The sequence below is a fragment of the Schistocerca serialis genome, chromosome 11 (assembly GCF_023864345.2).
Source record: "Schistocerca serialis cubense isolate TAMUIC-IGC-003099 chromosome 11, iqSchSeri2.2, whole genome shotgun sequence".
NCBI classification, from domain to species: domain Eukaryota; kingdom Metazoa; phylum Arthropoda; class Insecta; order Orthoptera; family Acrididae; genus Schistocerca; species Schistocerca serialis.
Window position 1 is genome coordinate 67,776,035 of NC_064648.1, and position 15,017 is coordinate 67,791,051.

Below are 15,017 nucleotides of genomic sequence, written 5' to 3' on the forward strand. Positions count from 1 at the left end.
GCAGGCAGTAAACAGTAACTGAAATATAGGTTATGTTCACATACCTTGCTTTAAAACAACTGCTAGGAGGGGGTTTGCCACTTGTAGCGATCGTTAAAGATGAGAACATTTTTGTTATGGCGCTCGAAGAACAGGTAGTGCTCGCAATCCTCGTTATGTTAAACATTCTAATGCTAATCACTTGCCTCTTCGTAGTTTGGCTCTCAAAACAAGTAAACACTTCTATCTCGAAAAGCCGGTGATAGAGTATCTTCGAGAGCTATCTTTGAAATGTATTGGATGATAGAAAGGGAAATTTAAATGCCTATGATTCTGTGAGAACAAGACGAATGGAACTGTAACGACCGCTTGAGCCATGGAATTATACGTTTTATACTGCAATGAACGTTATTCATAACTATTCTCATGGTGAGTCAAGCATTTTATCCTCTAATCGTACTGTATATATGTGTTTAAATGCCGGTATGCTTCACACAAATTTTGTGGAATGTTTTGCGGCTTCATTTCACCAAGTCTGCATTCTGAGCAGAACAGGTAAATTTTTTAAAAGAAAATTGCTCTTTGTATATATACAACATTTTTTGACTCTTGTAGCATTGTTTCGTAGTTAATCGATTAGCCGCTACAACCCCATCTTAATTTCAGCATACAGCACCGTAATTATGTGGAAGCATCTACAATGCAATTTTTAAAGACATAGAAAGGAGCACGTGAACAAGCAAGAATGACACCGTTCGATGATTTTATGTACCTGATCAACTCTGTACTATTGGGAGAAGAACCGGTAGGTAAATTGTGCTTTGTTTTAGTGTGTCGTAGGAGGGCGGGGACTGTCAAAAATACGTATAGTTGTCTATGTTTCTTGGAGAAGTTTGATGCCGATGATGTCCGATTGACTTGAAGGACATAAATAGCTAACCTTTATGCTGTTATTTATACTCTTGTGTGTAGACGTTAGACATATTTTTCCACTCTTTGTGTTACTGAGGTAAGCCCGCTGGACAAAATGTTACTCTTGTAAAAGAACAGTTTGCCACTGTGCAGTGCTGTAGATGATTTGTGTCTGGTGCCAAGTGGTCATGCAATCTACCACCACCGAATGCCTATGTGTTAGCCTACAGGCTCTTGTCATGCCTGAACAGTGGTGCTGTGCTCTTACATGTTTCCTTGTTTTTGCTGTTATTTTCTGCTTGGTTAAGCCTGTTATTGTGGCATTAAGTATTATTTGCCTACGTTTTCAAGTCAGCACTGACGTATGCTTTTCTGGTTGAATGGGATGTATGCCATGTGAAGCTGTCACAGTAGATTTTTTTTCACTGTAGGATGGTCCGTGATTGAAACCGGCAGTGAACAAATGTATTGTAAGACAGCACAGTGTGTATCATGCATTTCTTCAAGTATATGGATTAAATCCATGCATTTTAGTAGATCTACAAGATCTGATCATCAACGAGGAACTTTAGCTCTATATGACATGGTGAAGAAACTTGTGGACTCTCTTCCTTGGTGTTTGTCACCAATGCTGGGGGCAGTGTTACAAAGCATTAGCGTGATGTGTCTGGAGGTGACTTATTTTTTGTCCAGTGAACTTACTGTCAAATTGTATTCTATTGCTGTATATGTGTAATTTATCCAATTTAGAACCCATTCCTTGTAAAAACTTTTAATTCACATCACAAATCATCAAAGAAATGTTTGGGTAATTCACTTCTTCACTTACGAGGTCTGTTAGAAAAGTATCCGACCTTTGGCCAGGGGGGGGGGGGGGGGGGAAGAGAGAGAGAGAGAGAGAGAGAGAGAGAGAAAACTGGCTTTTCTGATGCATTGGACACCTAATCACCCTCAGATAATTCCTGTTGGAAGTGTACCAAAAAAGCCTCTTTTGGAGTGTAGTTCAGCTTGGCTGTCATTACTGCCATAATGTCCTATCTTGTCTGAAATTGTTTTCCTTTCAAGGGCTTCTCAGACATCGGGAACAGCATGAAGTTGCAGGGGGTCAAATCAGGAGAGTTAAGCACGAGAAGCACAGGAATCTGGTTTTTCACCACAAAAGTCTGAATCAAAGGTGAGGAATGTGCTGGAGCGTTGTCGCGATGGAGTGCCAATTTCCTGTTGACCACAAGTCTGATCCTTACACCGATGGAGCACATTCCTCTAGTACTCTTTGACAATTGTTTGATCCTATTGTGTGTGCTTATGGTGTACCACACCACTGGAGTTGAAGAAAGGGTCGGCATCACTTTTGACGTTGCTACACGTGTGGCGGGCTTCTCGGTCTGGGTGACAAGGAATGCTTCCTCTGTGACGACTGGGATTTGCTTTCCAGGTCGTACCCGTACACTGAGGACTCGACATCAGTGATTATGGTGTTTGGGATGTTGGGTCACTGTTTGTGGAGTCCAGCATGTCCTATGACACGTCAACGCAAAGTTGCTTTTGCTCCGCCACCAGCAGCTTCGGCACAGATTTCGCCAACACTCTCTTCGTGGACAAATCTTCAGCTACAATGGATTGTGCTGAAAAAGTGGTGATGCGCACCTCTTCTGCACTTTCCCTGGTGGTCTCACGATGGTGCCGTGTCACTTCAGTGGTCACTTTGGGAATGATGTGGTTATTTTGGCACGTTGACAGCTGACCAGAGTGTGGCTCACTCTCTACCGATGTGCAGCCATTTGTGAACTGGTTGTAACACTACTTAATCTGTATGATGCCCATAACATTGTCACTGAAAGCCGCCTGAATCTTCTGAATGTTTTCCACCTGACTGATGCCCAGTTCCTGGCAAAATTTGATGCAACAGCACTTTTCCAGTCATTTCGTGATTTCCCTTGCAGTGAAAAACGGACATGAGCACTACACACCACCTCACTCGTCTACTGCTTATCGGCAGCTTATGCTATCAACAGGTGGCGGAAAAAATCACAGATGCGCATGAAGGTTTGAGCTCAGTCCGTGCAAGTGCTCCAAACTGAAATCCATTAAGTGTTCATAAAAGAAAAAAGAAGGGTTGGATACTTTTCTAACAGACCTTGTATACGAATGTGTGGTGTCTCTTCTTTTGGAAATGTCCGAAAGAACAGAAACCACGCATTCATATAACTGATTTGTCTCGATGGGCAACGAATCCACAACCTTGAGTGCGGATGCGTGACAACCTTCAACCTTCGGCAGGAACCTAAAAAACTAGCGAACGTGGAGGTCACGGACAGGGAATATGGATAGGTGGTGCTAGGTGGAAATGTGGGTCGATCGGGGGTATGTTGAGATAGTTTGTACCTTTGCGATAGCGATAAACACTGTGTCTCAGTGGTACATTGGTTAATGCATCTGTCTAGTAAACAAGAGATCCCAGTCTGGCACACATTTTTGCTTATCACCACCAATTCTCCGTGATGTCCCGATGCAGAAGATATCATCAGTTCCTTTCCTTTCCTCCCCCTGCACTTTCAGTTTATTTTTCTCATTTGGTTTTTATGATTCTGGCTTCTGTAATAACCATATTGAGAGTCTGTATTATTACTATTTACTTAAATATTTGCATGAAGTAGGACTACACATGTATATTGCACAATTATTTGAAGTTTCTGTGTAATGAGTATCTTGTATTAAGCCACTGTATCTGTCCCATCCAAAGTGGCAGAACTGTCATGTTTACTTCTAAGCCAAGTAAAAGATTCATAATTCATATAGGCCTAATGGCTTAATTAGTCAGTTAGACATCAAGAGACTTACATATTGCCCGAAGAATAAAAATAAAATTACTTTTTCTTTGTTGAAAATGTTTCACTGATGGTGTTGGTGCAACTATTTTCCAAAGCATTGTCATGATCCTTGTATTTTGTGACTGTAGTTCTATCTTTTATTGATTCAACCACAAGTGATAGCATTGGACTATCTCTCTGCCAACTGATATTCAGCTGTAGTGAATACCACTAGCCGTCAATGTATTCTTTGCAGTATGGTCGTACGTATGTAGTTAGCACCTGTGATGATGATGATTTTGTTTCTGTATCATTCGTATTGTTAGACGTCATTTAGCTGTGTGGGCAGTAGCTCAGATAGTGTTTTATACTAGACCTTTGTGTATAGGACTTCACAGTACTGCCCCTTCTTGATGTAAGTTATGCTGACATACTGATCTGTAGCGTAGTGTGGGGTTTAGGTTATGTTGGAAGATAATAGTTTGGTTGTAAGTTGGTGAAGTCTGTGGTAATGACACGACAGTTTTCTTTTCTTATTCCATAGTTACATCTGCTGAAAACCTCTAGTTTTCCACTGTGGTCTGATATTTTCAAATTTTTAATATGTTTCAAGGCATTAATTACAAGAACATTCCTGGGTCAAGAGGAATTTTCAATACAAGTAGTCAGCTTTGGCCAATGACATAACATTAATGGCTGCTCTCACATCATCTTGCTTACGGCCTTGTCGCACATTTCCTAAGTCGCCGGTCAAAGCAGATGACTCGTATTGAACATTCCTCTATATTTGCATTTCCCACGAAAAAACCATATCCCTTTGGAGGTCCTGGCCTTTTGTTGTGTTTATGTTTTCAGATTGTTAGTGACATTATCTGTGTTTGTTTGTTGAGTGTTGTCTCTCTGCCATTTTTATGTTGTCATCAATCTGTGGACACAGTATTTGGTTTGCTAATCCTTGATATGGCAGTCTTTTAAACTTTGTCTCATCAAGTCATTGAGTAATTGTACCACTCTTCTAGAAAATACTATATCAGTTTGTCACATACAGGGTGATTCAAAGAGAAAGAACAGATTTCAGTTGTTTATTACAGACAAACTGTGAAAGATAGAGGAAGGTTTTCACTCAATACAAAGTATAAGGACCATGCGTCACGTGAGAAACATTGAACTGACAGTCGGTTTCATTCCACACGTGAATCAACAGGTCTCTGTTTATTGAATTAACAGCTTCATCAATTAGATTTCTCAGCTCTTGAAGAGTAGCTGCTGTAGGGAGGAAAAACTCTCTCTTCTAATGGGATGTGATCAAAAAATACTGAAAATTTTCGTTTTTGTTAAACAGACTTTATTTATTCATCAGCATCAACTTTGTCCTCATTAGAGTAATCACTCTTAGATACAATATACTTGTGCTAGCACTTTTTCAGATCTTGAAAGCACTCCTGAAACTAACTTTTTGTTATGGTGTTAAGCTGCTTCAGTGATTCAGTTTTTATCTCATCAGTGATGGCAAAATGATAGCCTTTCATGGTGCTCTGTAGCTTGAGAGTTGAAAGAAGTTGCAAGTGGCAATGTCCAACAAATATGGTGTCCGAGGCAACATGGTGGTTTTCTTTTTTGCCAAAAAATCATGAACAAGCATTGAGATGTCAGCAAGAGTGTTATTGTGATGCAGTTTCCACAAGTGATTCTGCCACAATTCTGGTAGTTTTCTTTGGATTGCTTAACGTGAGTGGTGCATAACCTCCAGGCAGTATTCCTTATTCACCACATGACCGTGACGCTGGAACTCTTGATCCCATTGTAACCGAAGAAAACTGAGAAGAATCTTCACATGTGATCGAATTTGTCAAATTTTTTTCTGGTCTTGGCTCTTCAGGCAGTTTCCATTGGGACAACTGAGCCACGGTTTCAATGTCTTACCTGTATACCCCTGTTTTGTCAGCCGTAAGAACCTTCTTTAGAAGTTCTGTATCATTATCGACTTCATTCAACACTTTCACGACATCGTTTCAGATCAAAATTCAACAATTTCAGAACAAACTTTGCTGCTACATGTTTTATGCCCAAAACATCCAAATAAATTGCTTGGAATGAGCTGGAGGATATGCTGACACCATCACCAGCTTCTCAGATGGTGATTCGGCGATTTGCCGGAACAATGCTTTGTTTTGTTTTTCCACATTGTCATCCGGTTAAAACCTGTGTCTGGGCATCCTGATTTAGATTTTCCACAATTTCCCTAAATTGCTTTAGGCAAATGCCGGCATTGTTCCTTTGAAAGGGCAAGGCTGACTTCCGTCCTTCCTACTCTGATGGGACTGATGACCTCGCTGTTTGGTCCCTTTTCCCCAAATTGACCAACTAACCACATTGTTATCAGTAAATGATGTGCTAGGACATCGAGAACAGTCTTTGTCTTCAGTGTTTCTCGATCCTTTTCGAAATGTTTATACCGCACATAACCTCTCGTCTTACTCGTAGCAGATTTGCCAGAAGCCACAGTTAACATTTTCGAGCAAAATTCAATGCAATTTGAACTATCTTTTTCAAAAGTGAGAATTCACTGAGGAATCAAAAACACACACAATGTTTTGGACTGTCAAGAATCAACAAAATATTCAAAGCAGCTGAAAATGCAAACATACATCAGGAACTCGAGTATCACAAGATTAAAAAAGGTGAAAATCAGATGTATGAATCCTGTGTAATTAAAAAATTTCCATTAATTTTGATCACACCTCATATGTACCGACACAGATGAAAATCTGAGGTTTGGTGGCCTGGGAGACCAAAAGCAATGAACAAGATCTTGTTCTCCATCTCTTTCAATCCAACATTGTCGGATGGTGTTAAGATAATTCCGTGTCTCAAGGTGAAAGTGTGAGGGGGTGCCATCGTGCATAAAAATGAAATCATTGGAATCTGTGTGAAGTTGAGGAAACAACCAATTTTGCAGCACATCCAGGTATGACATTCCTGTCGCAGTTCCGTCGGATGGTGTTAAGATAATTCCATGTCTCAAGGTGAAAGTGTGAGGGGGTGCCATCGTGCATAAAAATGAAATCATTGGAATCTGTGTGAAGTTGAGGAAACAACCAATTTTGCAGCACATCCAGGTATGACATTCCTGTCGCAGTTCCCTCTGCAAAAAAGAAAGGTGCTTAAACATAGTGAACAGAAGCAGCACAAAAAACATTCAGTTTCGGTGAATCACTTCAGTGTCTGACAACGGCGCCACAATTTTGTAACCCCAAAATTCTTAATTACGGTGGTTTGTTTTATCTGATAGATGAAATGTCGATTCATCCAAAAAGATGACTCATTCGGAAAAAAGTTTCCTCTGCCGTATCCTGGAGAACTGAAGTACAAAATTCATACTTTTACTTATGGTCACCGGGAGGCAGTTGCTGCAGTAACTGCAGCTGGTAAGACTCCATATAGAGACATTGTTTCAGAACACACCACACTGTTGTTTCAGGAAGTAGAAGTTGCTGGTCTCCCTGTCTTGTGGACTTCAGAGGACTCCGTGTGAGTGCATCTGGGATCCGCTCGACATTTTCATTAGTCGTGTGTGGCCGACCAGTGCCCTTCCATTTGAATATGCAACTAACTTCCGAGAATTTTTTATGCCAGTCATAAATCTACTTGGCCAGAGGCAGCTTCTTGGTGAATCGGTTTAGTGCAAACTCCAGCAGACAAACTGACTCCTCTTGTGGTGTAGTCACCGTGTTGCTATAAACTAACAGTGCAGCTGTGTGAAAGCTTTGAATCTTCTTCTATTTGGTGACAGATGCAATGTGTGTCTATCTTCTATAGTTTGTCTGTGATAAACAATTGAAATCTGTTCTTTTGTTTTGAATCACCTGGTATAATGGCAGTAGATGCTGTATTTCTTAAGCTGTGAAAGATTGGAAGTACATTCCTCTAGATTTCAGCCTATATGATACAACAGCTAGCAAGGAGGATTGTGGTATCTTTCTTACAAAACTGTGTGGTTTCAGTTGCCTGAGACTGCAGTTGTGTGTGTGTGTGTGTGTGTGTGTGTGTGTGTGTGTGTGTGTGTGTGTGTGTGTGTGTGCGCGCGCGCGATAGGCTGAAATCTAGAGGAATGTACTTCCAATCTTTCACAGCGCGCGCGCGTATGTGTGTCTGTTGTTGACAAAGGCCATTGGCCAAAAGCTTTAAGTGTGAAAATCTTTTTGTTGTGCCTATCTGTGACTCAGTATCTCCATATATGGTGAGTAGCAACTTTCCTTCTGATAATATTGTTACAAAACATTGTGTATTTTATGTGTAAGAAAAAACAAAACAATGGAACATGTACCGGCAGGGTTGTGTAATAGTAACACTGCAGAATGTGACAGCACATTTCATATGAAGGAAGCCACAGCTGACCGAAATTTTCACTCTGCAACAGGATGTGCGTTGATATGAAACTTCTTGGCAGATTAAAACTGTGTGCCAGACCGAGACTCGAACACAGGACTTTTGGCTTTTGCGGGCCAGTGCTCAGTTTTAATGTGCCAGGAAGATTCACATCAGGACACACTCTGCTGCAGAGTGAAAATTTCATTCTGGAAACATCCCCCAGGCTGTGACTAAGCTATGTCTCCGCAATATCCTTTATTCCAGGAATGCTAGTTCTGTAGGGTTCACAGGAGAGCTTCTGTAAAGTTTGGAAGGTAGGAGACGAATACTGGTAGAAGTGAACCTGTGAGGACGGAGTGTGAGTTGTGATTGGGTAGCTCAGATGGTAGAGCACTTGCCCGCGAAAGGCGAAGGTCCCGAGTTTGAGTCTCGGTCCGGCACACAGTTTTTATCTGCCAGGAAGCCACTGCTGTTTGGATTCGCGTGCTTTGCTGTATCATTAGAGACCAGTTTAGCAACTACCATATTGGCCTCAATATAATCCACTCTCAAATATACGCCACACCCCTAATTTTGAGGAGGAAAAACTGGAAAAGCTCTGTTTGGAAAAAAATTGTGCCACATTACCCATTTGCAGACACTGTTAATAATATTGCCAGAGTTAATCATATATTTTTAACATAGTAATGTAAATAAATTACTCAGAAATAAGAGTTCTGTAACTTACATTTCTGTTAACTATCAGTATTTATTTTTTCGTCTATTTACTTGTCTCCTAAAGACTATTGTCCTTGCTGCCGTTGAGGGTATTAGACCTGCAGCACTTCTTGAGCCATTGATGTTAAAATCTGTCATATTGTGTGCCACAAAGAGAGAATCTACTTGCATATAAGGATGACTGATGGCTTTTGAATTGTGCGAGATGGATTAGAATCTGACAATATTGTGCACCATGCAGAGAGAATCGATTTGCACACAAAACTGACTGATATTTTTTTAATCTTGTTAGATGGATTGACTGCATGATACCATTATAAAAGCAAATTAGCATAGTATTTTCAGAGACTGTCTTTAAATTGCTTGTTTACAGCAACATCAAGCTCCTGCAGTTTTAAAGTCCACACCTTCAGATATAAGGCCTAGGTCTCTCTTCATTGCAGCAGCTAAGGGATGACCACTACGGGTGCAGTTCCAATAATACGAAAATATTTGTAGGGTTGTGTAGTTAAGCTGCATGCTAATTTTTCATGGCCATATTTTGGGGGAAAAAAATGTGGCTTATATGTGGGGTGATAAGAAATTTCTCGCACTTCACATGTCTAATCTAGCACTTTTTAAAATGGAGTAATGCTGGTAAAATAATTGTTCTCATTTTTCCTTCGCAAAAGGTATGAATTACCCTCAGAGTGGATACTTCCGTGTACTGTTTGCATGATCGGAGAAATAGTCACTGCATTTGCTATTCCAGTTATTTCCATATAATTGCGTGGTCTGTGAGGGTAGGTCAGTAAATATGCTGAAAATGTCAAAGGGGTCTATGAGAGTAGATCAGTAAATAAGCTGCAAATGTCAGTTTACCTTATACCCCATTTAAATGACGTATGCATACTTTTCCAGCAGATAGCAGCAGATGTATGCTTGTTGTAGAGGGTGTGGGACATTGCGAGGCAGCCAGTGTAAGATGCTGGATGTACTTCATGAGTGTACAAAAGTAGATCAATATGCGGTCGTGTGTTTTTTGTGGGCTCAAGAACTTACCGACAGTTAGTCTCCCAGGGGGGTTCTGGCTGACTTTTCAAACCCAACCCCTTTCCCTATAGCTCTCCAGTTTCTTTCCCTTTGGTCCCTTTTCCTTTCCTTCAACCCTTCTGCCAGAAGAAGCCACTGGCTCCAAAAGCTTACATAAGTAAAAACTTTTTTTTATATGTGTGTTCACTTGAGCCACTTGGCTAATGGACTGTTTTATCTATCCAGTTACATTAGATCATTCATAATGATTGGTGTGTGATGATCGATGACGTAGCCCCGCATGTTGACTGAGCAACACAAAATTAACATACTTGGTCTGTCTTTCCGACACCTCATTTAGTACTCTGAGGAAGAAGAGGACCTCATTGCACAATTTTTTTTACAGAGGACAAGTCTCGAGTCCTCCACTTTCAACCAGAAACAAAATCATCCTTGGCGTGGAAACATTTCCCCTTCCCAATAACAGAGAAGTACGGGACTATTCCATCAGCCTGTAAGGTTACACATACTGTTTTTTGCACTATGCAAGAGCTCATACTGATGAAATTTCAGCGTCACAGTGGGACCGTGAACATTGCATTGTTCCCCCTCCCCTGAAAGGGTTCAAAATGGCTCTGAGCACTATGGGACTTAACATCTGAGGTCATCAGTGTCCTAGAACTTAGAACTACTTAAATCTAACTAACCTAAGGACATCACACACATCCGTGCCCAAGGCAGGATTCGAACCTGCAACTGTAGCAGTCGCGCGGTTCCAGACTGAAGTGCCTATAACCACTCGGCCACAGCAGCTGGCCCCCTGACAGGCGGCCCACAGCTCTTTTGTGGGTATGTGTGTGATGTGCACAGATCCCTGGCCTAGTGCTGCCATTCTTCTCTCCCAGACTGCTTTCCCTTCCCCATATCCACTCCTTCCCATTGTAGTTCCTCCCACATCTGCCCCCCCCTCCCCCCATTCTTCCCCCCAGGGGGTCCACAACTCTTTTGTGGATACGTGCGTGGCGAGCATGGGGCCCCGAGCTATTGGAGCCTTCTTTCTCTCCAGGGCTGCATTTCCTTCCCCTCCCCCTCCTTGTTCCTTTCCCCTCGCCCTCTCCTCTCTCCCTCTCTTGGTGTCCTTGCTTATGTTGGCCCCCGCTATCCTCCTGGTTCTGTTGGTTTTACAATTTGGCTTTGTTGCATAATCACCTCCTCCTTTTGGCATTACCTGGTCCCCCTCTGGGATTTGACCTCCTTTACTAAATTTCTATTCCGTAGTGTGAGCCATTTGGGGAAGAGCACCTCACCTAGTGTCTCTGACGTGTGCCCTCCTAGTACATTCCACCTTTTCTTTCACGTCGTCATCTGATGCTAGGGTGCATAGCCAGCACGGTAGCCAGCCCGTGTGGTGGGGTCGCTATGTACCCTTTTGTTTGAGCCCCCTGAACACACAGGGATCACACTTCTGATACCTGGGCCGTGATCACCTCGTGCATGCCTCAGAGTGGTTGCTCGTCATCCTGGAGCATCTGAACTCTCGGCAATAGCCGCCGTGCCAGACGGCCCTTGCTGTCGCTGGGTGTCGCCCGTGAGGAGAGCCCCTGATCGGAGTGGGTGGTATCAGGGCAGACGCTATGCAAATGAAACGCATACGGGTCCAGAACTCTGGTCGTTCTTCTGCAGACTTCTCTCTGTGTGGAACTGATTCTTCGAGTGCTGCTTCTCTTGCCCTTTCGGGCCTTCCCTTCCGTGGCTACCCCCTGGGAAGAGGGTCAGACCCATCGTCTAGGGGCGAAACCTTTCCCCCGTTATCTAGTTTGCACCAGGACTGATGGGGATACTTTCACCAATACTAAACCTTTATTCTTTGTGGAACACATTGAAGACAAGTTTGGCGAAGTGGACTCCCTGAGCAAGATGCGGTCGGGTTCGTTGCTGATCAAAACTGCTTCAGCTGCCCAATCTGCGGCCCTTCGTGCCTGTACCCATCTTGGCACAATTCCTGTGTCCATTACCCCCCATCAGTCTCTAAATATGGTTCAAGGTGTGATTTTTCACAGGGACCTCATCCTTCAAACTGATGAGGAACTTCGGGACAATCTCGGACGGCGGGGTGTTCACTTTGTTCGGCGTGTTCAGAAGGGTCCTAAGGACAATCGCATTGATACTGGTGCCTTTATCCTGGCCTTTGAAGGGGACACCCTCCCTGAGAAAGTTAAGATTATGGTTTATCGATGTGATGTGAAGCCGTACATCCCACCTCCTATGAGGTGTTTTAAGTGCTTGCGTTTTGGACACGTCTTCCCGCTGTTCACAAGCCCCTCTTTGTGGTGACTGTGGACGTCCACTCCATGATGGGAGTCCCTGTGTTCCCTCTCCTGTATGTGTAAATTGTCATGGCAGTCATTCTCCACGTTCACCAGATTGCCCAGTATATGAGAAGGAAAAGAAGGTACAGGAGTATAAGTCCCTCGATCGTTTAACCTACACAGAGGCCCGTAAGAAGTATCCACGTCTTCACCCTGTGTCCGTGACATCTAGTTACACTTTGGTTACATCTTCATCCCTTCCTCCCCCTTCCTTACCCCCACCCCGGACCCTTCTCCTCCCCCCCTCCCCTGCAGCTCCCACACCTTCTCCTCTGGGCGCTGCTCTCCCTCCACAGATGGAGAAGTGTCCCACTCCTTCGGTGTCTGCCGGTCAAGGGCGCCTCTCCTGGGATGCCCCTTCCCGGCATCTTCCAGGCCAAAGGTCTGCTGCCGCGCGACGACCGCGAGAGCCGCGGTCTGTCGGCCGCCAGGTCGCCCGGTCTCTTTCTGTTCCCGATCTTGCTGCAACTGGCTCCTTTATGCCACACAACCCTCCTTGATCTCAGCCTGATAAGAAGAAGAAACATAAGTCCCGAGACAAAGAGCCTCTGGTGTCAACAGAGGTCCCATCCTCGACTTCACAACCGGATTCTGACCTGTCATCCATGGATGTCGCCCCCTCCTTTTCGGTGACGGGTGGGGACCCGGCGGTATGACTGGCTTTAGCGTGTTCAGCCCCCATTTAAATCATCGTTCTGTGGTTCTCCAATGGAATTGTAATGGATACTATCGTCACCTTCCGGAATTGAAATCCCTTATTTCGTTTTACTCTGCAGCTTGTGTTGCTCTATGGGAATCTCATTTTACTGATGCTCACTCACCGACCCTCCGTGGGTTCCGTGTTTTCTGTCGAAATCGGGTCGGACCCCTGCGGGCTTCTGGTGGCGTTTGTACGTTGGTCCGTACAGACATTGCTAGCATGTGGATTCCTCTTCAAACTACATTGGAAGCGGTTGCTGTTGGGGTCCACCTAGACTCTGAGGTCATGGTCTGCAATCTTTATCTCCCTCCTGACAGGACTCTTACATCTGCTGCCTTTACTGCCCTTCTTCAGCAACTTCCTCCTCCCTTCCTCCTCCTCGGGGATTTTAATGCTCATCATCCCTTGTGGGGCAGTGCCTTTCCATCTAGACGAGGTCTTCTTATAGACCAATTTATTGCAGACCACGACTGCGCCTTCTTAATGATGGCTCACTGATCGTTTGGCTGGGGGAGCAGTTACTTACCCCCCCCCCCCCCCCCCCTTGCAGCGGATTTACGGCTTCACATCAAATCCTACTTTGCACAGTCATGGGCCAACTCTTGGGAGGCTACTCCCCTGTCTAATAAACTTCGTGCGATTAAGGTGACACAAGGCCCGTGGCGTTCTTCCTTTTGCCTCTGTCGAAAGGACTCGACGACACTGTGTCGTTTCCGCATTGGCCACACCAGGCTGACCCATGGTTTTCTTTTGCATGATGAGCCACCCCCACTTTGTGGTTGTGGAGCCTTCCAGTCGGTAGCCCACATTTTGGTTGGATGCCCCCTTCTTTTGGCTCTGCGTGCTAAGTACAGACTCCCACGCAATTTACCTTTGATGTTGGCTGATGATTCCCGGATGGTCTCTCTGGTTCTCGGTTTCCTCTGGGAAAGTGGTTTTTATTCTCAGTTTTAAGGTTTTTAATCTCTCTCTGGTGTTGGGGAAGGGCAGTGAGTGTTTGGGTATCTCCCACTGTAAGCCGTGTTTGGAGATTCCCGACTCACCTCCCTGACCGAGATCCTCTTTTCTTCCCCTTTTACTCTGTTTTACCCTTTTTTTAAAGGATTGGTTAGTCTCCTTTTCCCATATGTACTTCTACATTCTAGCAGTTGCACCTTTTAGTCACAGGTGGTCTTGCCTATGCTGTTTCAGCTTAGCGTTGGGTTCGTTCTCTTGCTGACTTCCCTCATTTTGTTTTTACCATTGACAAAATGACTGCCCTTTTACATTTTTAGCCTTTTCCCTTTTATTGTTCTGACTTTCCTGAGATGTCACACTAGTGGAATGGACCACATCTGAAACAAGGGACTGATGACCTTGCTGTTTGGTCCCTTAAATCCCAAACAACCAACCAACCTACCTCCTGTTCTTCCTCCTTCAATGTTTCCCTTAATGGCTACTTGGATATTCTCTCAATTCTGCTATTTCTTTTTGGTCTAGTTTCTAGTGTTTCCACTCTTCCTCGCCCCCTCCCAAGTCTCTTCTTCTGCCCTCCTTTGGGGTTTGACCCCCCTTTTGAAATTCTGCTTCTGTAGTGTGAGCCATTTAAGGAGCAGCTCACTCCCTAGCATATCCGGTGTCGGTTCCTCTTCCTTCCCTGCTGTAGCCCCCTCTCCCCCCTGCTAGGTCACCAGCAGGTGTAGCGAGTCCATGTGGTGCAGTTCTTATGGCCCATGTGGTTGACATCATAGGAATCGCACTTCTGGTACCTGAGCTGTGATTGCCTCGTGTATGCCTAAGAGCGGTTGCTCACCTTTTTGGGGCACTGACATTTCTGGCTACGACTGTCGAGCCGGGTGGTCCTCGATGCGGCTGTGTGGTACCCACGGGATGAGCCCGTGATCGGAGTGGGTGGTACCGGGCTGGGCGCTCTGCACATAAAGCGTGCTGAGCTCCGTGCTTCAAGCTGCTCTTCCACAGCTGTGTCTTCGTACAGGAACAGTTGTCTCTCTGCTCCTCCTTTTGTTTCCCCAGTCTTCCCTTCCCTAGCCATCCCCTGGGAGAAGAGCCAGGCCCACTGGCTTGGGGAAAAAACCTTTTTCACATTACTTGTTTTCACCCAAGACACACAGGAAAACTTTTGCCACAACCAAACTTTCCCTCCCCCCC

The 15,017-nt window shown here is 44.3% G+C and overlaps 2 protein-coding genes across 4 annotated transcripts in view; one reads left to right on the forward strand and one right to left on the reverse strand.

Annotated features, from left to right (window-relative positions):
* The window catches only part of LOC126426854 (39S ribosomal protein L47, mitochondrial), a 75,632-nt gene extending 75,455 nt beyond the window's left edge, over positions 1-177 (reverse strand). For both annotated transcript variants that reach the window (XR_007576444.1, XM_050088876.1), the window contains exon 1: positions 45-177. Coding sequence is in view for 1 of the 2 variants with exons in the window: in XM_050088876.1 (XP_049944833.1) it covers positions 45-166 (122 nt within the window). In the remaining variant the exon portion in view is untranslated. The remainder of the gene's footprint in view (positions 1-44) is intronic.
* A 97-nt stretch (positions 178-274) lies between these two features.
* The window catches only part of LOC126426857 (uncharacterized), a 42,570-nt gene continuing 27,827 nt past the window's right edge, over positions 275-15,017 (forward strand). The window contains exons 1-2 of one of the 2 annotated variants that reach the window (XM_050088880.1): positions 275-408; positions 646-784. In XM_050088880.1, coding sequence (XP_049944837.1) covers positions 725-784 — 60 coding nt within the window. In that variant the 5' untranslated portion in view covers positions 275-408; positions 646-724. Of the gene's footprint in view, positions 535-645; positions 785-15,017 lie in introns of both variants that reach the window. The other variant, XM_050088881.1, reaches the window with a different exon arrangement.